This window comes from Hylobates moloch, unplaced genomic scaffold, assembly GCF_009828535.3.
Source record: "Hylobates moloch isolate HMO894 unplaced genomic scaffold, HMol_V3 SCAFFOLD_24, whole genome shotgun sequence".
Lineage (NCBI taxonomy): Eukaryota > Metazoa > Chordata > Mammalia > Primates > Hylobatidae > Hylobates > Hylobates moloch.
The window spans coordinates 25,750,527-25,769,323 of NW_026652299.1; the positions used below are offsets into that span (position 1 = coordinate 25,750,527).

Here is an 18,797-nt window from a genome sequence, read left to right on the forward strand (position 1 = left end):
TTTCTGTATCCACTTGCTAAACCCTTAACAATTCAGAAATCATGGAAACCCAGTTTATTGCCAATGAATGTTTTAATCTGCAAGTTAAATTAAAAATCGTCTTCGCATGAACACTTATCATTTGTCTCTTTTATTGCATAATGTACATCTATTGTAATTTGTCAGATACTTCACAAAAAGGAAAAATTAAAGATCACTTGTATTCTCACTACTCAGTGAAAGTGTATAGTTGGTATTTAGGTATATAAGTATCTTTCAGATTTTTAGAGTTAAAGAAAAAACCCAACCTAAAATATCTTCAATCAGGCATTTCTTTCTGCTGATTAAAATCTGAAAAGATACATTGACTAATCATTGGAAATCATTAAGCAGAACCTGAGATGTTTTTGAAGCAGAGAAGGACATTTAGTTCAAAGATTTATTGCGCATATAGTATGTACCAGGCAACTTGTTAAGCATTAAAGATTCAAAAATGAATGAATGAAACATGGTCTCAGCTTAACTGCATAGAGAGAATCGTAATACATTGTGGTAGACTTGCACAAGCTGTTATGGTGCACTTAGTCCAGGCAGCAGGGTGGGAAGATGCGAGAGGAGAGAACAATTTTTCATGTTTTTATGATTTAAGTTGCATGTTGAAATATGAATAGGAGATTGTCCAAGACTTGAAGGCATATAGGCAGAAATGGAAATGTGTAAATGGGTGGCTGAGTGTGGTGGCTCATGCCTATAAGCCCAGCACTTTGGGCCAAGGCAGTAAGATGGTTTGAGGCCAAGAGTTTGAGACGAGACTGGGCAACATAGGGAGACCCCGTCTGTACAAAAATTTTTTAAAAATTGGCCAGGCATAGTTTTGCATGCCTGCAGTCCTATCTATCTTCTTGGGCAGCTGATGTGGGAGGATCGTGTAAGCCCAGGAAATTCAGGCTGCAGTGAGCTATGATTGTACCATTACACTCCAGCCTGGGTGACAGAGCAAGACTATATCCCCCCGACCCCCCCCCCCCAAAAAAGAAAGAAATGTATGAATGAAGGGCCCTTTTTTGTTGTGTGCTATGCCCTAGTTTCCTATTGTTTATTGCCAGATTGGCATTTTATCTTTTGTTGTTTTAAAATTCTCCCAGACCCCCTCCCTCACAGTAGAGAATTGTGTCCTTTATAAGGTACTTCAAATACTGGTTAAACAAAAAGTATTAATTAACATTTATAGGGAGAGAGTTCATATTGTATTATTTTTACAAACAGAAGCACCCATAAGTCTAGATAAAGGAGCATTTGGAATTTAGGCATCTCCTTTATCCACTATCTCCTGTGCTGAACCTGTTACTGGTTTTTTGTTTTTGTTTTTTTTAAGTTCAAAGTATGATATTACCATACAGAGTAGTACCATTCTCATCTAGTCTAAAAGTTAAAAGGCTGGGCACAGTGGCTCACACCTGTAATCCCAGGGCTTTGGGAGGCCAGGGTAGGAGGATCACTTGAACTCAGGAGTTGAGGACCAGCCTGGTCAACATAAGTGAGACCCTGTCTCTGTAAAAAAAAAAATTGGCTGGGCATGGTGGTACACACCTGAGTCGCAGCTACTTGGGAGGCTGAGGTGGGAGGATTGCTTGGGCCCAGGATTTTGGGGCTGCAGTGAGTTAGTTATGCTTGTGCCACTGCACTTCAGCCTGGACAGGGCAAGATCTTGTCTCAAAAATTTTTTATTTTATTTTATTGTATTTACTTTTTTTTTTTTTTTTTTTTTGAGATGGAGTCTTGCTCTGTCGCCCAGGCTGGAGTGCAATGGCACGATCTCGGCTCACTGCAAGCTCCGCCTCCTGGGTTCACGCCATTCTCCTGCCTCAGCCTCCTGAGTAGCTGGGACTACAGGCACCTGCCACCACACCCGGCTAATTTTTTGTATTTTTAGTAGAGACGGAGTTTCACTGTGTTAGCCAGGATGGTCTCGATCTCCTGACCTTGTGATCCGCCCGCCTCGGCCTCCCAAAGTACTGGTATTACAGGCGTGAGCCACTGCGCCTGGCTGTATTTACTTTTTTAAAATTCGTTTTGAGGCAGAATCTCACTCTGTCACCCAGGCTGGAGTGCAGTGGTGTAATCTTGGCTCACTGCAGCCTCTGCCTCCTGGGCTCAAGTGATCCTCCCACCTCAGCCTCCTGAGTAGCTGGGACTACAGCTGTGTGCTACTGTGCCCAGCTAGTTTTGCTCAGTTTTTTGTAAAGATGAGGTCTCACTATGTTGCCCAGGCTGGTCTCGAACTCCTGGGCTCAAATGATCCTCCCGCCTTGGCCTCTCAGAGCGCTAGGATTACAGGTGTGAGCCACTGCATCCAGCCAAAAATATTTTTTTGTAATTAAAAAGTTAAGAGCCAGAATAGTCATAAGCCTACCCAAGTTTTGTCTTACCAAGGGAGAATAGCTATTTGAAAATTTACACAGCACTTTAGCTTTTTCACATCCTGATTGTAGTATAGGTTTCCCTCCATGCAGAAGTGGAATCATTAACAACCATGATTTATGAGTGTCCCTGTGTGTTTAAAGGATTAACACTAATCAGGCCTGTGTCAGAATTATAAATTGAGAGGATATGGAAAAAACTTAACATCTGATGATAAAGGGGTCATTTAACAACTCTAGATTCCTGTCTTCCATAGGAAGCTACAGATGAATTGGATGCCTTGCTTGCATCTCTAACTGAGAATCTAATTGATCACACAGTTGCACCTCAGGTAAATATGCTTTAAAATAGTATGATGGAAAGAAATTTCTGTTTTGAAAAATGTTCCTGCTAGATTCTAGTTTTTCCCTTTTTAATAATTCACAGTTAAACTTTTCATTTGATGAGTTTATGTTTTAATAACCACTTAGCATTGCCTCTCTGTCCTAAACTTTTACCACTTTGAATTTGTGTATCACTGTATAGAAATCACGTGTCTATAAGCCTTTTATAATTCAACATCATATTAAATAACGAGAGAAAACATGGGGATAAAACAGCTTCTTAAGACAATAAGGAGGCCGGGCGCGGTGTCTCAAGCCTGTAATCCTAGCACTTTGGGAGGCCGAGGTGGGCAGATCACGAGGTCAGGAGTTCGAGACCATCCTGGCCAACATAGTGAAACCCTGTCTCTACTAAAAATACAAAAAAATAGCAGGGCGTGGTGGTGGGCGCCTGTAGTCCCAGCTACTCGGGAGGCTGAGGCAGGAGAATGGCGTGAACCCAGGAGACGGAGCTTGCAGTGAGCCAAGATGGTGCCACTGCACTCCAGCCTGGGGGACAGAGCCAGACTCTGACTCAAAAAAAAAAAGACAATAAAGATATATTTAATTTTTAAAAAAGTTTTATAGAAAGAGAGCATAATAATGGCATTGAACATATCAATCATTACTATAGTATGGAAGATACTGTATGAAGTATAGTTGTCCCTCAGTATCTGTGGGGGATTGGTTCCAGGACTCCCCTTGGATACCAAAATCCACGCATGCTTAAATCTCATATAAAATGGTGTAGTGTTTGCATATAACCTACACATAGCCTCTAGTATATTTTAAATAATCTCTAGCTTACCTCTAATATCTAATGCAGTATAAATGCTGGTAAACCGTTGTTATATTGTATTGTTTAGGAAATAATGACAAGAAAAAAAGTCTGCACATGTTCAGTACAGACACAACCATCCTTTTTTTCCCCCTCCAAATATTTTTGATTCACAGTTGGTTGAATCCACAGATGCAGGACTCATGGATATGGAGGGCCAACTGAAACAGTTCCTTCCCTCCAGGGAGGAGAGAGATAGAAATGACTAACTTTGCTGGATGCGGTGGCTCACGCCTGTAATCCCAGCACTTTGGGAGGCTGAGGAGGGCAGATCACTTGAGGTCAGGAGTTCAAGACCAGCCTGGCCAACATGGTGAAACCCTGTATCTACTGAAAATACAAAAATTAGTCAGGGGTGCACACCTGTAGCGCCAGCTACTCGGGAGGCTGAGGCAAGAGAATTGCTGGAACTTGGGAGACGGAGCTTGCAGTGATCCAAGATAGCGCCATTGCACTCCAGCCTGGGTGACACAGTGAGACTCTGTCTCAAAAAAAAAAAAAAAAAGAAATGATTAACTTTGTACCTTATGAGTGATATGAGGAGAATTGCTGTAGGGGCTAGATGCCATCCTGAAGGCTTGGAAATACAGATGATACTTTCTGTGGTACTGAATGTTTGCTTAGATCATTAATTCTCAAATTTTTGTGTATATCAGAATCACTTGGAGGGGATGTTAACACACAAGATTGCTGGGCCCCACCTCCAAGTTTCTAATTTTGGTATATCTTTAGTGGAGTCTGAAAAGTTGTGTTTCTAACATGTTCCCAGGTGGTGCAGATGTGGTCTGAGAACCACCTGTTGGGAATGACCAGCTTAGATTAATAAACAAAGACTATCAAGGATAAGAATTAACTGCAAGTCTGGAACAAAGTCTGTCAAACTATTTTTTGTTTACTATTTGTGATATTTGTTTCTCTCTTATTTCTTACTGTTAACATGCATCTAAAAAGTATTGGTAGGAAAGTCGTATTTTGTGGGGTTTTTTTTTTTTTTGAGATGGAGTCTTGCTTTTTCTCCAGGCTGGAGTGCAGTAGCGCGATCTCAGCTCATTGCAACCTCCGCCTCTGAGTGATTCTTCTGCCTTGGCCTCCCGAGTAGCTGGGAGTACAAGCGCATGCCACCATGCCCAGCTAATTTTTGTATTTTTAGTAGAGGCAGGGTTTCACCATGTTGGCCAGGATGGTCTTGATCTCTTGACCTCGTGATCTGCCCATCTTGCCCTCTCAAAATTCTGGGATTACAGGTGTGCGCCACTGTGCCCAGCCTGCGTTTTTATTCTTTTGGTGGTTATCTAATTTATTAATACCTGGACTTACATTAGGTTTTTCTTATGAGTATATAAGGCCACCAGTGCAAGGACTAGTCTAAATTACTAATAAAATGGGTAGGTTTCCTTAGTTTATAATTCTACACATAGATGGTCTATAATAGAAAGTTAGTTAAACATTTAAAAATAATATGTCAAAGGCCCTGTGAACCAGGAGCAATATGGGTGTTTTTATTGCTGCTTTCTTCATGCATACATGATAATTAGAGAATGATCTGTATCTAAACAGATTTTTCTGTGTACTTTCTTGTTGCTGTTTATTTGGATTAGTCACAATCCATTGTTCAGGCTGCTACCAAGAAGGCTATCATTATTTGTAATTAACTGAAATTTCAGAAAATAAAATGTTAAACTGAATACTGGGTGTGGGGTAGGGGCAGTCCCATTAAGTGAACTGAAAAGTAGTAATAGATTCTTGAATGGTAAATTTTTAGATAAGAGATTCCCAAAATTATGACACTTTCTTAAGTGGTGAGGGATAGCATCTGTGTTGTATAACAGAAAAGGGTCTTGAATTTAGAAGTCCATGTCAGCTCAAGGAACACCATTAAGAATTGCCCCCCAGAATGGATTTCATAATAGATGTAAGTATCATAAGTATGAAAGTAAGTCAGTCGTCTTTCCAAAAAGTAAATACATACATAAAATTATTTTAGGTGTCTTCCACATCCACGATCACACCCCGGTGGATTGTTCCGGTAAGTTCATGTTATCTGTGATTTTTCTTCTTTACCCTCTCAGTTATAAAGGATTACTAGGTTCTTTGTTTTTCCTTAAAAACATGAAGGTTGTTATCAAAGCCTTGTTAACTGAACTTAATGGCTTCAAGCTAGTGGCTTACCCTTTCTGGTTGTAAATGTTTGTCAGGATGCTGGCAGAAACAAAAGTAAAAGTCTCAGATGAAGAATAGTTAACAAAACAAAACAGTCATAATTATCAAAACCATCTTCGTTACTCATAGTCATTAGTGAAGCTTGATTTGGAGCTGAAGTGCTGACCGGGCAGGTATTGTTACCTCTGTATTTAGATGTGTGTGTATCTCCCACAGCAGAGTGGTGCCATGTCTAATGGACTTGCAGGATGTGAAATGCTTTTGGCAGGGAAGGAGGGACATGGTAATAAAGATGGAATCTCACTGATCTCTCCCCCAGCGCCATTCTTGGTAGATGCCGTGACCAGGTGAGAAAATTATTTCTCAATTGCAGTTTTTAGGCATCTGTTTGTTAGGAGGAAAAAAATAATAAAACTTATTATCTCTAAAGCAGCAATGCCAATTCTTCCCTAACTGAACTATATTGAAATTGGACAAATCTTTTTTCTGTTTGTTATTTAGTGTAGTGGCTTTTTCTTGTCAGTAGCAATTTTCTACAAAATTATGAAGTAGATTGTATTAGCGTTTCTTTATCAAGTCTTTGCTAAAGATGTTAACAGGCTTATCTTTAAATTTTAATATTTGTTTTAAAATCAATTTGTATTGTTTCCTTTGACGCTTTACTATTATGATTATGCCTGCTAGTAATAGTGATGAATGATGGTGCCCGTCAACACAGGTGAAGAGGTGCAGTATAAATGAGTAAGTTAGGGTACTCCTGGGGTGAGAGCCCTGAGATGGCTTTACTGATATATGTTGTGAGTTCATTTCAATGCATTGCTTGCTACAGACAGAAACTAGACTCAAAAACTAGAGCTTTTTGTTCAGCATCTGATTCTTCAACTTTTGATTGCTAGAACCATAACTGCACCTGTTTTAGAAAAAAATTTAGAATTGTCTTCACTCCTACCTCAGACCTTTTTTCTGAATATATCCCACATTTCACATATCCTCCTTGAAAATGTGGGTCGGTTGAAATACATGCTTTCCTAATTAGAGAAAGGTGGGGTGAATTATTGGCAATCATTAACTTGAAAGAAATTCAGTTTAATTTCAAAATTGTTCTCGTCTCCACAGTGTTTAAAGTAGCATATTACTCACTCAGCAAACACTTATTGAATGTCTGTGATGTACCAGGCATTGATTGATATCTGACATTAAAGATAACAGTGAACAAGACAGATGAGACACCTGCATTTGGGAAGCTTACATCTAGTAAAAGAGCACTTTATACAAATGTAACAGATTATTTTTCTAAGCATTTGTATGCCTAATAATGATCACTGTAAAAATAGAGCTGCATACAGAGAACCCGATGGTAATGCTTTGTAATTGAATTTACACAATAAAATGTGAGCTCTTAAGGACTTTCAAATTAAAAATTACAGATGAAAGCAGAGCTTATCTCTTTCTTCCTAGAACTCATGGAAAGGAGTAATAAAGGGCTTAAAGAGATAAAAATTACAAATAAACCAGTGGAACAGAATAGAGTCTGGAAACAAACTCATATGTAATACAGTTTTCTGGTTTATGAAAAAAGTGATGGTGCAATACTGTAAGGAAAGAATGCTCTTTTAGTAAATCAGCCAGACAGATTATTAGTTGTCCCTGTGGGGAAAAAAAAATAATCTTGACCCAACTCCATACCGTTTGCAAAAATCCATTCTGGATGGATTGCAGATCTAAATATGAAACATCAGATAATAAACTTACAGAAGAAAATATGAGTGAACTTACTTGTGACCTTAGAATAGGCAAAGATCTTTTAAACAGCTCACAAGGAGCTTTTGTCTTACAGGAAGAAAATCACTTGAATTATGTCAAGAAATTTTGTTCATCAAAAGATGTAATTTCAAGATATTATGGAAGGGAGAAGCCAACAGAATAGGAGAGAACATTTGTTCTCCATCCCTCCTTCTGTCTCTCTCTCCCTCTCTCACCCCTTCCCTTCTCCTTCCTCCCCAACCTTAGTCTTAACTTTGTATAGCAAAGGACCCACTCATATCTAGAATTTATAAAGAGCTCCTCCAAATAAGTAAGCTAAAGACAGCATAATAGAAAAATGGGCAAAAAGCTTGAATAGGCAGTTCACAAACCAATATCCAAATGGCCAGTAAGCATTCTAGACAGTGTGCAACTTGATTAGTCCTTGGGGAATGTAAATTCAAACTACCATGTCACAGTGCTACATTATCACCAGAATGGCTAAAATGAAAGACATAATACCAAATGTTGATGAAGATATGGGGCAACTGAAACTCTGTAAATTGGAGTGATCACATTGGAAATAGGTTTGGCAATATCTGCTAAAGCTGAACATATCCAGTGATTCAGTGATTCTATTTTTATGTACATACCCAATGGAAATATGAATATATGTCCATCAAAAGACATGTACAACAATTTTTATAGCACCTATATTCATAATAGTCCAGACTGAAAACCTTTCAACTGCACATTAGCGGTTGACTAGATAAATATTAGAAAAGAGCAGTGAAAATTAATAACTACAACTAAAATATAGCAGTATAGATGAATCACATAAACATAATTGTATTAAGTCTCTACTTCTGTGAAACAACTTACCACAAAACTTAGCAGCTTCAGACAATACACACTTATAATCTCATTTTCTGTGCCTCAGGAATCTGGATGTAGCTGATCTGGGTTCTCTGCTTCAGGGTCTGTTACAGGCTACAGTCAAATATTGGCGAAGGCCAGGTTTTCATCTGAAGGCTCAATGGAAGAAGAGGCACCAGCCAGGGCTCTTGGCAGGATTCAGGATCTGAAGACCTGTTAGACTGAGGAACTCAGTTCCTAGCTGGTGATTAGCAAGAAGCTGCCCTCAGTCCTTACCATGTGGGCCTCTCCAAAGTAGTTGCTTACTTTATTCCAGCATGCAAACTGAGAAAGCAGTAGAGTCTACTAGCAAGACAGAAGTCACAATCTTGTATAGTCTAATCACAGAAATGACATCCTTTTACCTTTGCTATATTCTGTTGTTGGTTAAAGCAAGTCACAAGTCCTTTCCACACCCAAGGGCTAGAGATTACATAGGAGTGTGAACAGCTGGAGATGGAGATCTTTGGGGTTCATCTTGGAGTTTCTCCACTGTAATAAGGATAAACAAAATCAAGTTCAAACAGAAGCACAACTCTATAATTGTTACCCGTGATGTGCTAGTGAATAGAAGAGAGCCCAAAAGCAGCTTTGGGAGTGCTAGTAGTGTTCCATTTCATATTCTACATGCTGATTACAGAGGTGTATTCAATTTGCAAAAAGTTGTTCAAGCTGTAAACTCATGCCTTATGTGCTTTAATATATGGATGTTATAGTAATTTTTTAAAATGATGACTGGGTCCCATCTCCACAGATTAGATTTACTTTGCCGTGTTCTCTGTGTGATACTGTATTTCAAAGGCATCAAATCATGAGGACAAAGAACAGGATAGGAGACATCAGCAACTAAGAGACCTCAACAAGTTTTGAGAAGCAGCTAAATGATAAGTGGTAGCCAGTTTAGCAGAGTGGAGTAAACTAAAATCTAAGCCTGAATAGGGGAGGGAGTAGAAACAGAAAATAAAAAGCAAGCCAGTTCACACTGCAGAACCCTGAAAAGGCAATGAAATTGTAGGTACCAGATACTTGTGAAGATGGGGTACAAGGTGGGGCTGAGAATATGGGGATTGGTTGAAAGTATTTATGCCCATTTCACCCATCTGCCATCCCACCACCCTTGCTCATTTTAGCATAATTCTGAAGTTTTCCCTCGGGAGGAGCCAGGCCAGAGATGCTCTGGATCTGGGAATTTCCATTTGGAGTAAGGCTCTAGACCGAACACAGGAAGACTAACTCAAAGTCCACACACTGAAGGGTGAAATTTCCAATGTTCCTTCTTTTCTCAGTTTCCTGAATACTGTTAGCTAAGTATAAATGTCTGAGTTAAAAAAGTAAGAGGCTTATTCTCTGGAGAAACCAACCAAAGAGAAAAAGGCCTGCACATACGTTTGTAGATCCTCTGATGAAATTGCCAGGAATCTGCCAAATCATCACCAGGGAACCCATTCGTTGATGCGTTTTGCCCAAATATACACAGGCCCCAGACACACGCCAGAGAGAACTAACAATTGTCAGGTATCTGAGGAAAGACCAGAACAGGTAAACTGAAAAAGAAGGAAATAAAGGCAATGTAAATTTTGACAAATAGAAGTAGGAAAAAAAGGCAATGTAAATAACAAAAGAAAAGGTCACAAAATGATAGTATCATAAACATGCAACAATAACAGGAAACTTAAGGAAAAAAAACAAGGAAGCATTTTTAGTAATTATTAACTATATTAAAAATGAAATCCAAAAAGTGTGTAAAAGATAAAATTGAGACAATCTCCCAAAATGTGTAGAATAGAAAGATAAAAACTGGGAGAGAAAAGAAAATCGGAGGATTGGCCTAGGAAGTCCTATATATGAATCATAGGAGATCTAGAAAGAACAGTCAATGGAAGGAGGAAATTGTCAAAGAAAGGAATCAAGGGTTCTCAGAACAGAGGACTTGAGTTTCTAGATTAAAGGGGTCTATTGAGTACCCAACACAGAGAATGAAAATAGACTACACCAAGGAGCATCATGAATCTTTAGGAGGTCAAAGTTAAGAAAGGATGTAAGTCTCCATCCAGCAAAGGGGAAAAACAGAGTACGTACAAAGGATTGGTAATCAGAATGGCAGCAGACTTTACTGACAGCTGGAGATAATGGAGCAGTGTGCTTTCTGAATTCTGGAGGGCAATAGTTTGGGAAAACTCTGGGTGAGAAACTATCAGTGAAGTGTGAGATTAGAATACATTTTTAGACATACAGTTTCCCTAAAATATATACTTTGTATGTAGCCTTCCTCAGGAAGCTACTGGAAGATGTGTTCCATGTAAAGTGGGAGATATGTTCCTCTTTTTTATCCAAAAAAGAAGTCATGGGACCCAGGAGGCAGTAGAGAGGTACAGAGATTTACCCAGAGAAAGGTGAAGTGAAGTTCCAAGGTGGTAGCTGCCCAGTGGGTCTAGAAAGGATCCTGTCCAGATTCAAAAAGGAGGAGATAGAGTTGCAGAAAGGATTTTGCCAAGAAAAACACAAACAGGCTCCCCACCCTCCAGTTTTTAAAAAATTATATTACGTGTCTGAATGTACTGAGAAGAGATCCATGGTTTACCTGAGAGGTTAGGGATAGATGAGAGATTTGTATAGAAAACTGAGAAGTACTCAGGAGCTGAGGCAAGGAGATCGCTGAAGACCAGGAGTTCAAGACCAGCTTGGGCAACATACTGAGACCTTGTTTCTAAAAAACAACAACAAAAAAACCCCACTAAGCCGTCACAACAACCAAAAAATGAGGCAGTTATTCAGTCCAGGGAAAATAAAAGTTATATAAACCATGAAATATACTGATAGTTTTGAAAATATTTACATAATTACAACAAACACTGAATTTTAACATCATCAAAATTGGTCATATAGCTGTGCTGAAAAGATAAGAAGGCAGGATTGTGGGGCTGGGGAGAGGGTGGAAGAAAGGTAAGCCTTCATAGTCCATAGGAGGAAGTCACTGTACAAACACATCACCCAGAACAGTCTGAACTTTGGGGGGTTGTGAGGCAGAATCTCTGGAGGCAGGTTTGTTTAAACATTGGCTGCTGGGCCCCACCCTCATAGTCTGATTCAGTATATCTGGGGTGGGGTCTAAGAGTTTGCATTTCTCCCAAATTCTAGAGACCCCACTTTGAAAACCAGGGACACAGAAAAATGAAGGAAAATACCAGGAAAAGAACCAGTTGAAAGTGTTTGTCCCTCGAAGTAGGAATAGAGAGTGGTACAGGTGACTGCTGTTTCATTTACAAATCTTGTTACCACTTTCGACATTTTAAATTATGTCCTTTGTATTATGTACTTTGATATCATTTTACGTCTTTAAACATTTTTTTTAGAGACAGTATCTCTCTCCATTACCTGGGTTGGAGCGCAGTGTCATGATCATAGCTGACTGCAACCTCCAGTTCCTGGGCTAAAACAACCCTCCTGCCTCAGCTTCCTGAGTAGCTGGTCTACAGGCATATTACCACCCTCACCTGGCTAATTTTTTTTTTTTTTGTAAATATGTCATACCACTTTGTTGCCCAGACTGGTCCCGAACTCCTGGTCTCAGTCGATTCTCCCACCTCCCTAAGTGCTGGGATTGCAGGCATGAGCCACCTTACCCAGCATGTTTTAACTTTTTATGAAACCAAATTAGATGTCGTTACTTCCTTGTATCAAAACTCATGCAGTTCACTGATAGCAGAAACTCATGACCCCTCATGCAGAGCCCATGTCTTTTTATTTTTCACACAGCTCTAACAAAATAGATTAACTGGTAGGAACACAGACACAGCCATCTAGGAATACGTAAAGAAACACAGGGCTGGGTGCAGAGGCTCATGCCTGTAATCGCAGCACTTTGGGAGGCTGAGGAGGGCAGATGGCTTGAGCCCAGGAGTTTGAGACCAGCCTGGGCAACATGGTGAAACCCCATCTCTACAAAAAAATACAAAAATTAGCCAGGCATGTTGGCGCAGGCCTGTAGTCCCAGCTACTTCTACTTTTGGGAGGCTGAGGTGGAAGGATCATTTGAGCCTGGGATGTTGAGGCTGCAGTGAGCCATGATTATGCCACTGCACTCCAGCCTGGGCAACAGAGCAAGACCCCGTCTCACAGAAAAAAAAAAAGAGGAGCAGCAGCAGCAGAGAACAGCCTGAGAGTGTTGCCCTTGTGCTCAGCACAGCACTGTTCTTGATACTCATACTAACCCTGACTCATTAAGAAATGGTTAAGTGTGTGTTTGGCATATTTGTTAAGTAGGGAAAATTGTGCTATCTTTATATTTTATTTCAAAATGAAATAAGCAGTGTTTATCCAGAAATTTCCCTTCTATGGAATATCTCATTGCCAGGTTGGGTGTTACTACATATTGACTTAGGTCTGTAATCTGCTGTACCCTCAAAATGCTCTGTGTGGCACTAATGGAGACATGAATGTCCTCCCCCAAACCCCAGGGTTCCCTGAGTAACCCATTCTCTCTTCCTTTCAGCTCTGGTCCCACTTTGGCAGAAGAAGCTGTCCTGAAGCAGAAGTGTTTACTGACCACTGAGCTCTAAGGGCCTGTAACTGGAATATGCAGTTCTCTCCAGCATTCCGTCCTGGGATCCATTTCAGCTAGAATATGTTGGATTCAGGAGTTTGTCCATTATTTGTAGGTAAAAAAAAAAGCTCCACGTAGATTTGACTTCAACTCCGTAAAAAAGACAGCTGTATTTTCCGTCCAACTGGAAGTGTTTAATCACACTGCATAGCTGCCCAAACGAGAGTGTTTGGTCTTGAACTTTCTATACTTTTATAAATGTTACAAATTCCCAAAACAAGGGAATTTCTTTTTCTGGGGTTTCCTTCAAACTCTTGGCTCCACCTAGCGGTTGTATTTGTTCATAACAACTTCGTAACAAGCCTGCCTCTGCCTTTTGAAAGCTATTTCCATCTAGTATCAGGGTGAGCATCCTTGATCTGGCTGCCTGTTAGAGAAACTGCACTTTTCCCTGACTTACCTAGAAATCAAGAATTTAGGAAATTAATGTGGACACTATAAAGGCAGACTTAGGGCCAACCTTTTTTTTTTTTTTTTTTACAATTATTACAATACTAAAGAGAAGTTTAGAATATAGAGAGTTTTTAAATGTCTCCCATTCTTTTGATATCTTACTGTACTGGCTATCTTAATATTTCAAGTTTACCTCAAGATAAACCCTGAGAAGAACTACAGAGAAATCAAATAAAATCCTGTCATATTCTTTTCAGCCTGCCTTTCCACAGGAAGCACTCACAGGCACCACACATGTATCCTGTAACTTATCAGTGGGGTGGGTTACTGTTGAAGAGACCCTGGGGCATTTACCTCAGGCATCTGCACTCCTCCCAGCCCAGTGGGGAATGCAGGCCGCTGTAGTCTCAGGTAATGAAGGCACAGCACATCAGTACTCCACATTGGTTCCTATTTGGACATCGACTACATTTCCTTTCAGTATAAGCTGAATAAATTTAGAGCCTTCAAACTGGAAAAAAAAAATGAAACAAAACAAATACACCAGGACCAAAATAGGGAATAGGAACGGGGTGAAGGGACGTTGTTTCTTAAATACCTACCATATATGAAGCTATACACAGCATATACTTAAAGAACTTGCATTGCACTAGGAATTCTGTGTTAGTTTAAAAGAGATCTCTAAAACTTCCCCATCCCTTTGGGCCTGTACAAAGAAATTCTGGGTGTTAAAATAATATATACTCATCACAGAGAAAGTATAGCAATGTCCATCTGTAATTCTAATACCCAGAAATAACACTATTTAGCTTTATAATTTTCGAATGCACAAGGTCAACCTCAGTTGCCATGGGGAAGGAGGAGGATGTGGAAACCATATTGGTAAAGTTGTTAATCCCTTGTTACGGAGAACTGATCTTAAGCTATACCTCCTGGAATTTGCTTTCTAGTTTTCTGTCCTGCGATATGTATATAATTAAGCACTAATTTGTACTGCTTAGCGTAAAAGAACATCCAGTCTTACATCTTTAAAACTTCATGGATTGGACTTTCCTGGGCTCCTTGTAACATAATCATGTGTCCAGGCAAACACACACTAGTGTCTGGCTGGAAAGCTCAGGAATTTTAATCTTGCACTGTTTCCCAGGGAGCTGTAGTGATTGGAACCCACTTTTGCACAAAACATTTTTGCAGAAGGAAAGTCGACACTTCTTGCTGGCTGCCTCCCCTTAGCCATTATGCTAAAAACATCTTCTGAGTTTCACTGGTGGGGCTCTTGCCAGTTCTTAATTATAGGACATATTTTCCCAAAGCTGAAAGTGACACCTAGAACCAGGGGCTTGACCCAGGACATGACAGAATGAGCATCAAATTTTCAGTGTCTTGGCAACCGTAGATCTCCTACAGGGTTACCGTTGTGCTGCTAACCACAGAGCAGCTGAGGCATTATGGCTTGGAAGACCTAAATTTCCCATCCGTTCAGGAGGTGGCAACATCCTTATTTGAAACTTCCTAAAATTAGGAATTAGGTAGTTGGACATAGTCTGTGATGTCTTTGGATACCCGTATTCTTGACAGTTAGAATATTGATAGGGACTTTGTTAAAATTCACTTGAATTTCAAGCTGAGAGGAAATTTTGTCTCATGCCCTGACATGAAGTGGCAAACACGGAAGTTAATACTTGAATGCTGAATTGGCCCCGACAGATTAGATGCCTGTCAGGGATTGGTTTCCTGTCATAGCTGCTGCTGCTACCATGCCCAGAGCTGCTCTAACAGCCCTTCCTGTTCTGCTCCCCTGAGAACAATGTAGTGGGGAGAGGCAGGGCTGAGGAGGTCTACGAACGTGGCGGGTAGGGAAGGGGAGATGTCTGTCTCTTGAGAAGAGAGAAGCATATGTGAACTCATCAAGGATGCTGGCAAAGAGAGAGGTTGGAGATGATAGTGGGTGAGAAGCAGGCTGGTGAGACTGGGCTGAGGTTGGAGAAGGGACAGCCCGGGGCACTGCTGAGGGTTTGCTGTGCACGCCTCGGAGCGTGGTGGGGTGGCAGGGAGCAGATAGTGCTGCCTCCCTGCGGGCAGACAGGAGAGGAACCTCAACTCAGTCCATTTCATAGCCCTGATAGAGGAAGTGGGAGTTGACAGGGTGGTTTAAAATAAGATGTGAAGGTTTCAGTTATCTGCTCTAGACTTTGCCTGAGAACTTGTAAATTAATCAGTAAGACCAGTTTGTGACATGTCAGTAGCATCATCCTTTGACACAGAGGAGGTCATGGTCATTTCATTCCTACTCTTCAGGAGACATGCTGAACAGAGGAATGATTCCGTTGCTCGTGTGCTTACTTCCTTAACATTTATACATTGTTTCAAGAAAAAACTTTTAAAAATATTTCTTATAGTCTCCTGACATTCGTCTCTAGCCTTTGCCTTTGTACAATCACAGATATCCTATGGAGGTTTAAGGATGAAAGCCCTGAGTTGTTCTTGGCTTCTTGGATCTGGACTATTTGTTATCTTATGCTTCTCACTTCTGGTTAAAACTTGCACCTCCTCTCTTAGCTAAGCCCCAAAATGAAGATTTCCTTCAGAAGTCTTGCTAGCAGAATTATTTATCAGTCACAGAGAGAAAAATCTGCTATTTTTCTAAGTAAGAGTCTTGAGAAGCAGAGTTTTTGTCTTGTCATTGAGAGGAGTCAGCAGTCTTGTTCTGTAAAGGACCAGAGATGGTAAATACTGTCCCATTCAGCTCTGCTGGCGCGGCGCAGCACAGCAGCAGCAGCAGCAGCCCGAGCACAGCTGTGTTCCTGCGGAGTCTCCTTTACAAAGCCGCTGACCCCTGATGTGAAACTTTGTAGAGCAGCAGAGTGGCTGTGTGACACAGGAGGCTGGCAGGTACTCAGATAGGTTCTGCAGTGTTACCTGTCACTTGGAGGCAGCCAACACTTCTGGACATTGCATCCTCATTCACACATGTGGCAGCTGAACGAGGTGCTGTTGTGGGTGTCTCAGCTCTGAGAGTCTTTGTGAGTTCCCACTGATTTTTAATTATTCATGCCCTTGGCCATGTAGTTGCTTGGAAACCTGGGGTCTTCTGCAGACTGAAGAATGCACATTTCTAGATTATTTGTCCTTTTTATCCTCTCAAAAATTTAAACACTGTACCTCTTCAGTGGTCAGAAGAAAGTTGGAAACTTTTCCTACATATTAGGCATTAGGATGAGGACATTTGTTTGAATTATAGAAATTTGCCCTGAGCTGAACTCGGTTGTGTTAACACATTGGTAGAGCTATGATTCCTTCCCAGTTCTAAGAGATAGGATCTGTAAGTCCCTATGTCACCACATTGCTTGAGATGATCATTCAGTTACTTGTCAGGATTTCTCCTCTTCAGGGAGATTTTTTTTTTTATAGCACAGATCCCTTTGCCCCTTTTATCTCCTTATCTGGATATAAGTGGTTATGAGGGTCTCACTAACTATTTTGTGTTTACCTTTTATATGTGTAAAACTGCAGTAGCATTTAAAGTGTAATTTATTTTTCTATCAAGTGCACTATTCATTTAGTGTGTTCCAGTTTTATATGACTTGTATTAGAAACACTGCACTGAGTTGTTTGTACACTGAAATGAGAACCCTAGATGTAACTCTATTCAAATAAAACTTCATGAGACATTCATGTTTTTGTGCACTGTTTCTGTTTCTTGGAACTGTGATTCCTACATGCTGACCTCAGCAGAGTTGTTAGACCAGATCCACTGTTGGTACGAACCTGAGGGAGTGAGCAGAAGCAGCCGCACCGTTTTTAGGTTGATTTCCGTGTTTGTGGTGTACATTTGGGAGTAGCGGCATTTTCAAAGGTTGAAAACCTCATTGGTCATCCCCAGCATATCCTGGAAGGCACAGTGGTCATTCCAAGGAGCAGCACGGTGCAGTATCACCACAGCTTTGGGCATCGGATCTGGGCTCTACTGCTTAATACCTCAGGTTTTTTGTCTGAAATGGCACATGAAGTATGTGTCACAGCATGTAGTAGAGAGTATGCAGGTGTTGACTACTTCCCTTGGCGCCCACCAGTCCCCAGCCTTCAGGTTTGCACTGTACCATCCAGTGAGGAACAGTGTCACCTGGGTTGGTTTCAGGACTTCTGCTGGGCAGAGTCATACTGCACCATATGGGTGTTGGCAAAGCTGAGAAAAGTTGGAAGTCTTCTCTTTCCCTCTCCCCTCTGTTTTCTGCCTGGGAGAGAGGCCCAGTTGGGCCCCGGAAACTAAGGAGCTTTTCTCTGCTCTTTGGAGATGTATGGAGAGGGGCTGGAACCCAGATTCAATCACCTGTACCAGGAGCTCTTCTAAAAGGAATTTTTTGGCAATAAGTAATGAAAGCCACCAATAAGTAGCAAAAACAACTCACTGGAAAGATAAAGACTGACAGGAAGATGGAGGATGGGCAGCAGTGGAGGTGGAGGGAGTGTGGATGGTGTCTCCACAGGCGCTGCCTTAGAGGGCACCCTGGCCAGGCTGTGGTTCCCCAGAAGGAAGGGGACTGGATACTGGGCTACCAAAACCACCACAAAATAAACCCATCGTGTCACCCAGAATGGGCTTTTGTGGCCAGCACCAAGAAAGGCCTGGAGGGGATGAGAGGGTGCAGATCTCAGGTCACTAAGGTTATTGTCAGGCCCAAGAAAAAGAACTCACCATTAGTTTGGTGGCAGGGTAGTGAGTCAGAGTGATCTGTCTCTGGCCCCATCCTTGTCCCAGCAGATGTTCAGCCCACTGTGCTTAGATTCCCAGGCTCGTCCTGAGGAGAGACCAGCGGGGTGGCAGAGCAGCCCCTCCCCCACAGCAGGGAACCCTCTGCGGCCCAGGCTGGCGTATCCTTCACACTAGAAGTGCACCAGGCAAGGAAAACAGTCAGCACATGCTCTCAAGCTAGCAAATCACGATGTTAGGGCAGGAACTGATTTTCAAGATTACCAGTCCCAGCCCCTCAGTGTGTAGATAAGGAAACGGGTCAAGAGAGGGACAGGAACTTGCCCTAGGTCACACGTCTAGGGATGGAAATTCAAGTCAGCGTCCAGGACATTTTCCCTCAGCACTGCTTGTCTTGGCTCCCTAGACTAGACTTGCAGTAAGGAGTAGTCTGAAGCTGCCATGTCCCCAAGGCCCTTCCAACCTGCATCCAGAATTTCCACAGGGGAAGTTAATCTATTCAAACTCTCATGGCTCCAAGCAGTGCCTTCCCAAAGGAGAAGAAAACCATAACATGGATCTGGAGGGGGCTTCTGCCATCCTTCAGGGTTCCCGAGGGCCTGAAGTAGCCTTTCCTCTTGCCTGGGTTGTAGCCGATACCCTTTACCTTGGAATGATCTTTCCGTTTACCTT

At 41.4% G+C, this 18,797-nt stretch overlaps 1 protein-coding gene across 6 annotated transcripts in view; it reads left to right on the plus strand.

Moving 5' to 3' along the window:
* EPB41L5 (erythrocyte membrane protein band 4.1 like 5) overlaps positions 1-17,089 on the plus strand; it is a 175,439-nt gene extending 158,350 nt beyond the window's left edge. For 2 of the 6 annotated variants that reach the window (XM_058434302.1, XM_032146013.2), the window contains exons 22-25: positions 2,657-2,731; positions 5,585-5,626; positions 5,977-6,107; positions 12,911-17,089. In XM_058434302.1, coding sequence (XP_058290285.1) covers positions 2,657-2,731; positions 5,585-5,626; positions 5,977-6,107; positions 12,911-12,977 — 315 coding nt within the window. In that variant the 3' untranslated portion in view covers positions 12,978-17,089. The remainder of the gene's footprint in view (positions 1-2,656; positions 2,732-5,584; positions 5,627-5,976; positions 6,108-12,910) is intronic. The other 4 variants (XM_058434303.1, XM_058434305.1, XM_058434304.1 and 1 more) reach the window with 4 other exon arrangements.
* Positions 17,090-18,797: the final 1,708 nt, after the last annotated feature.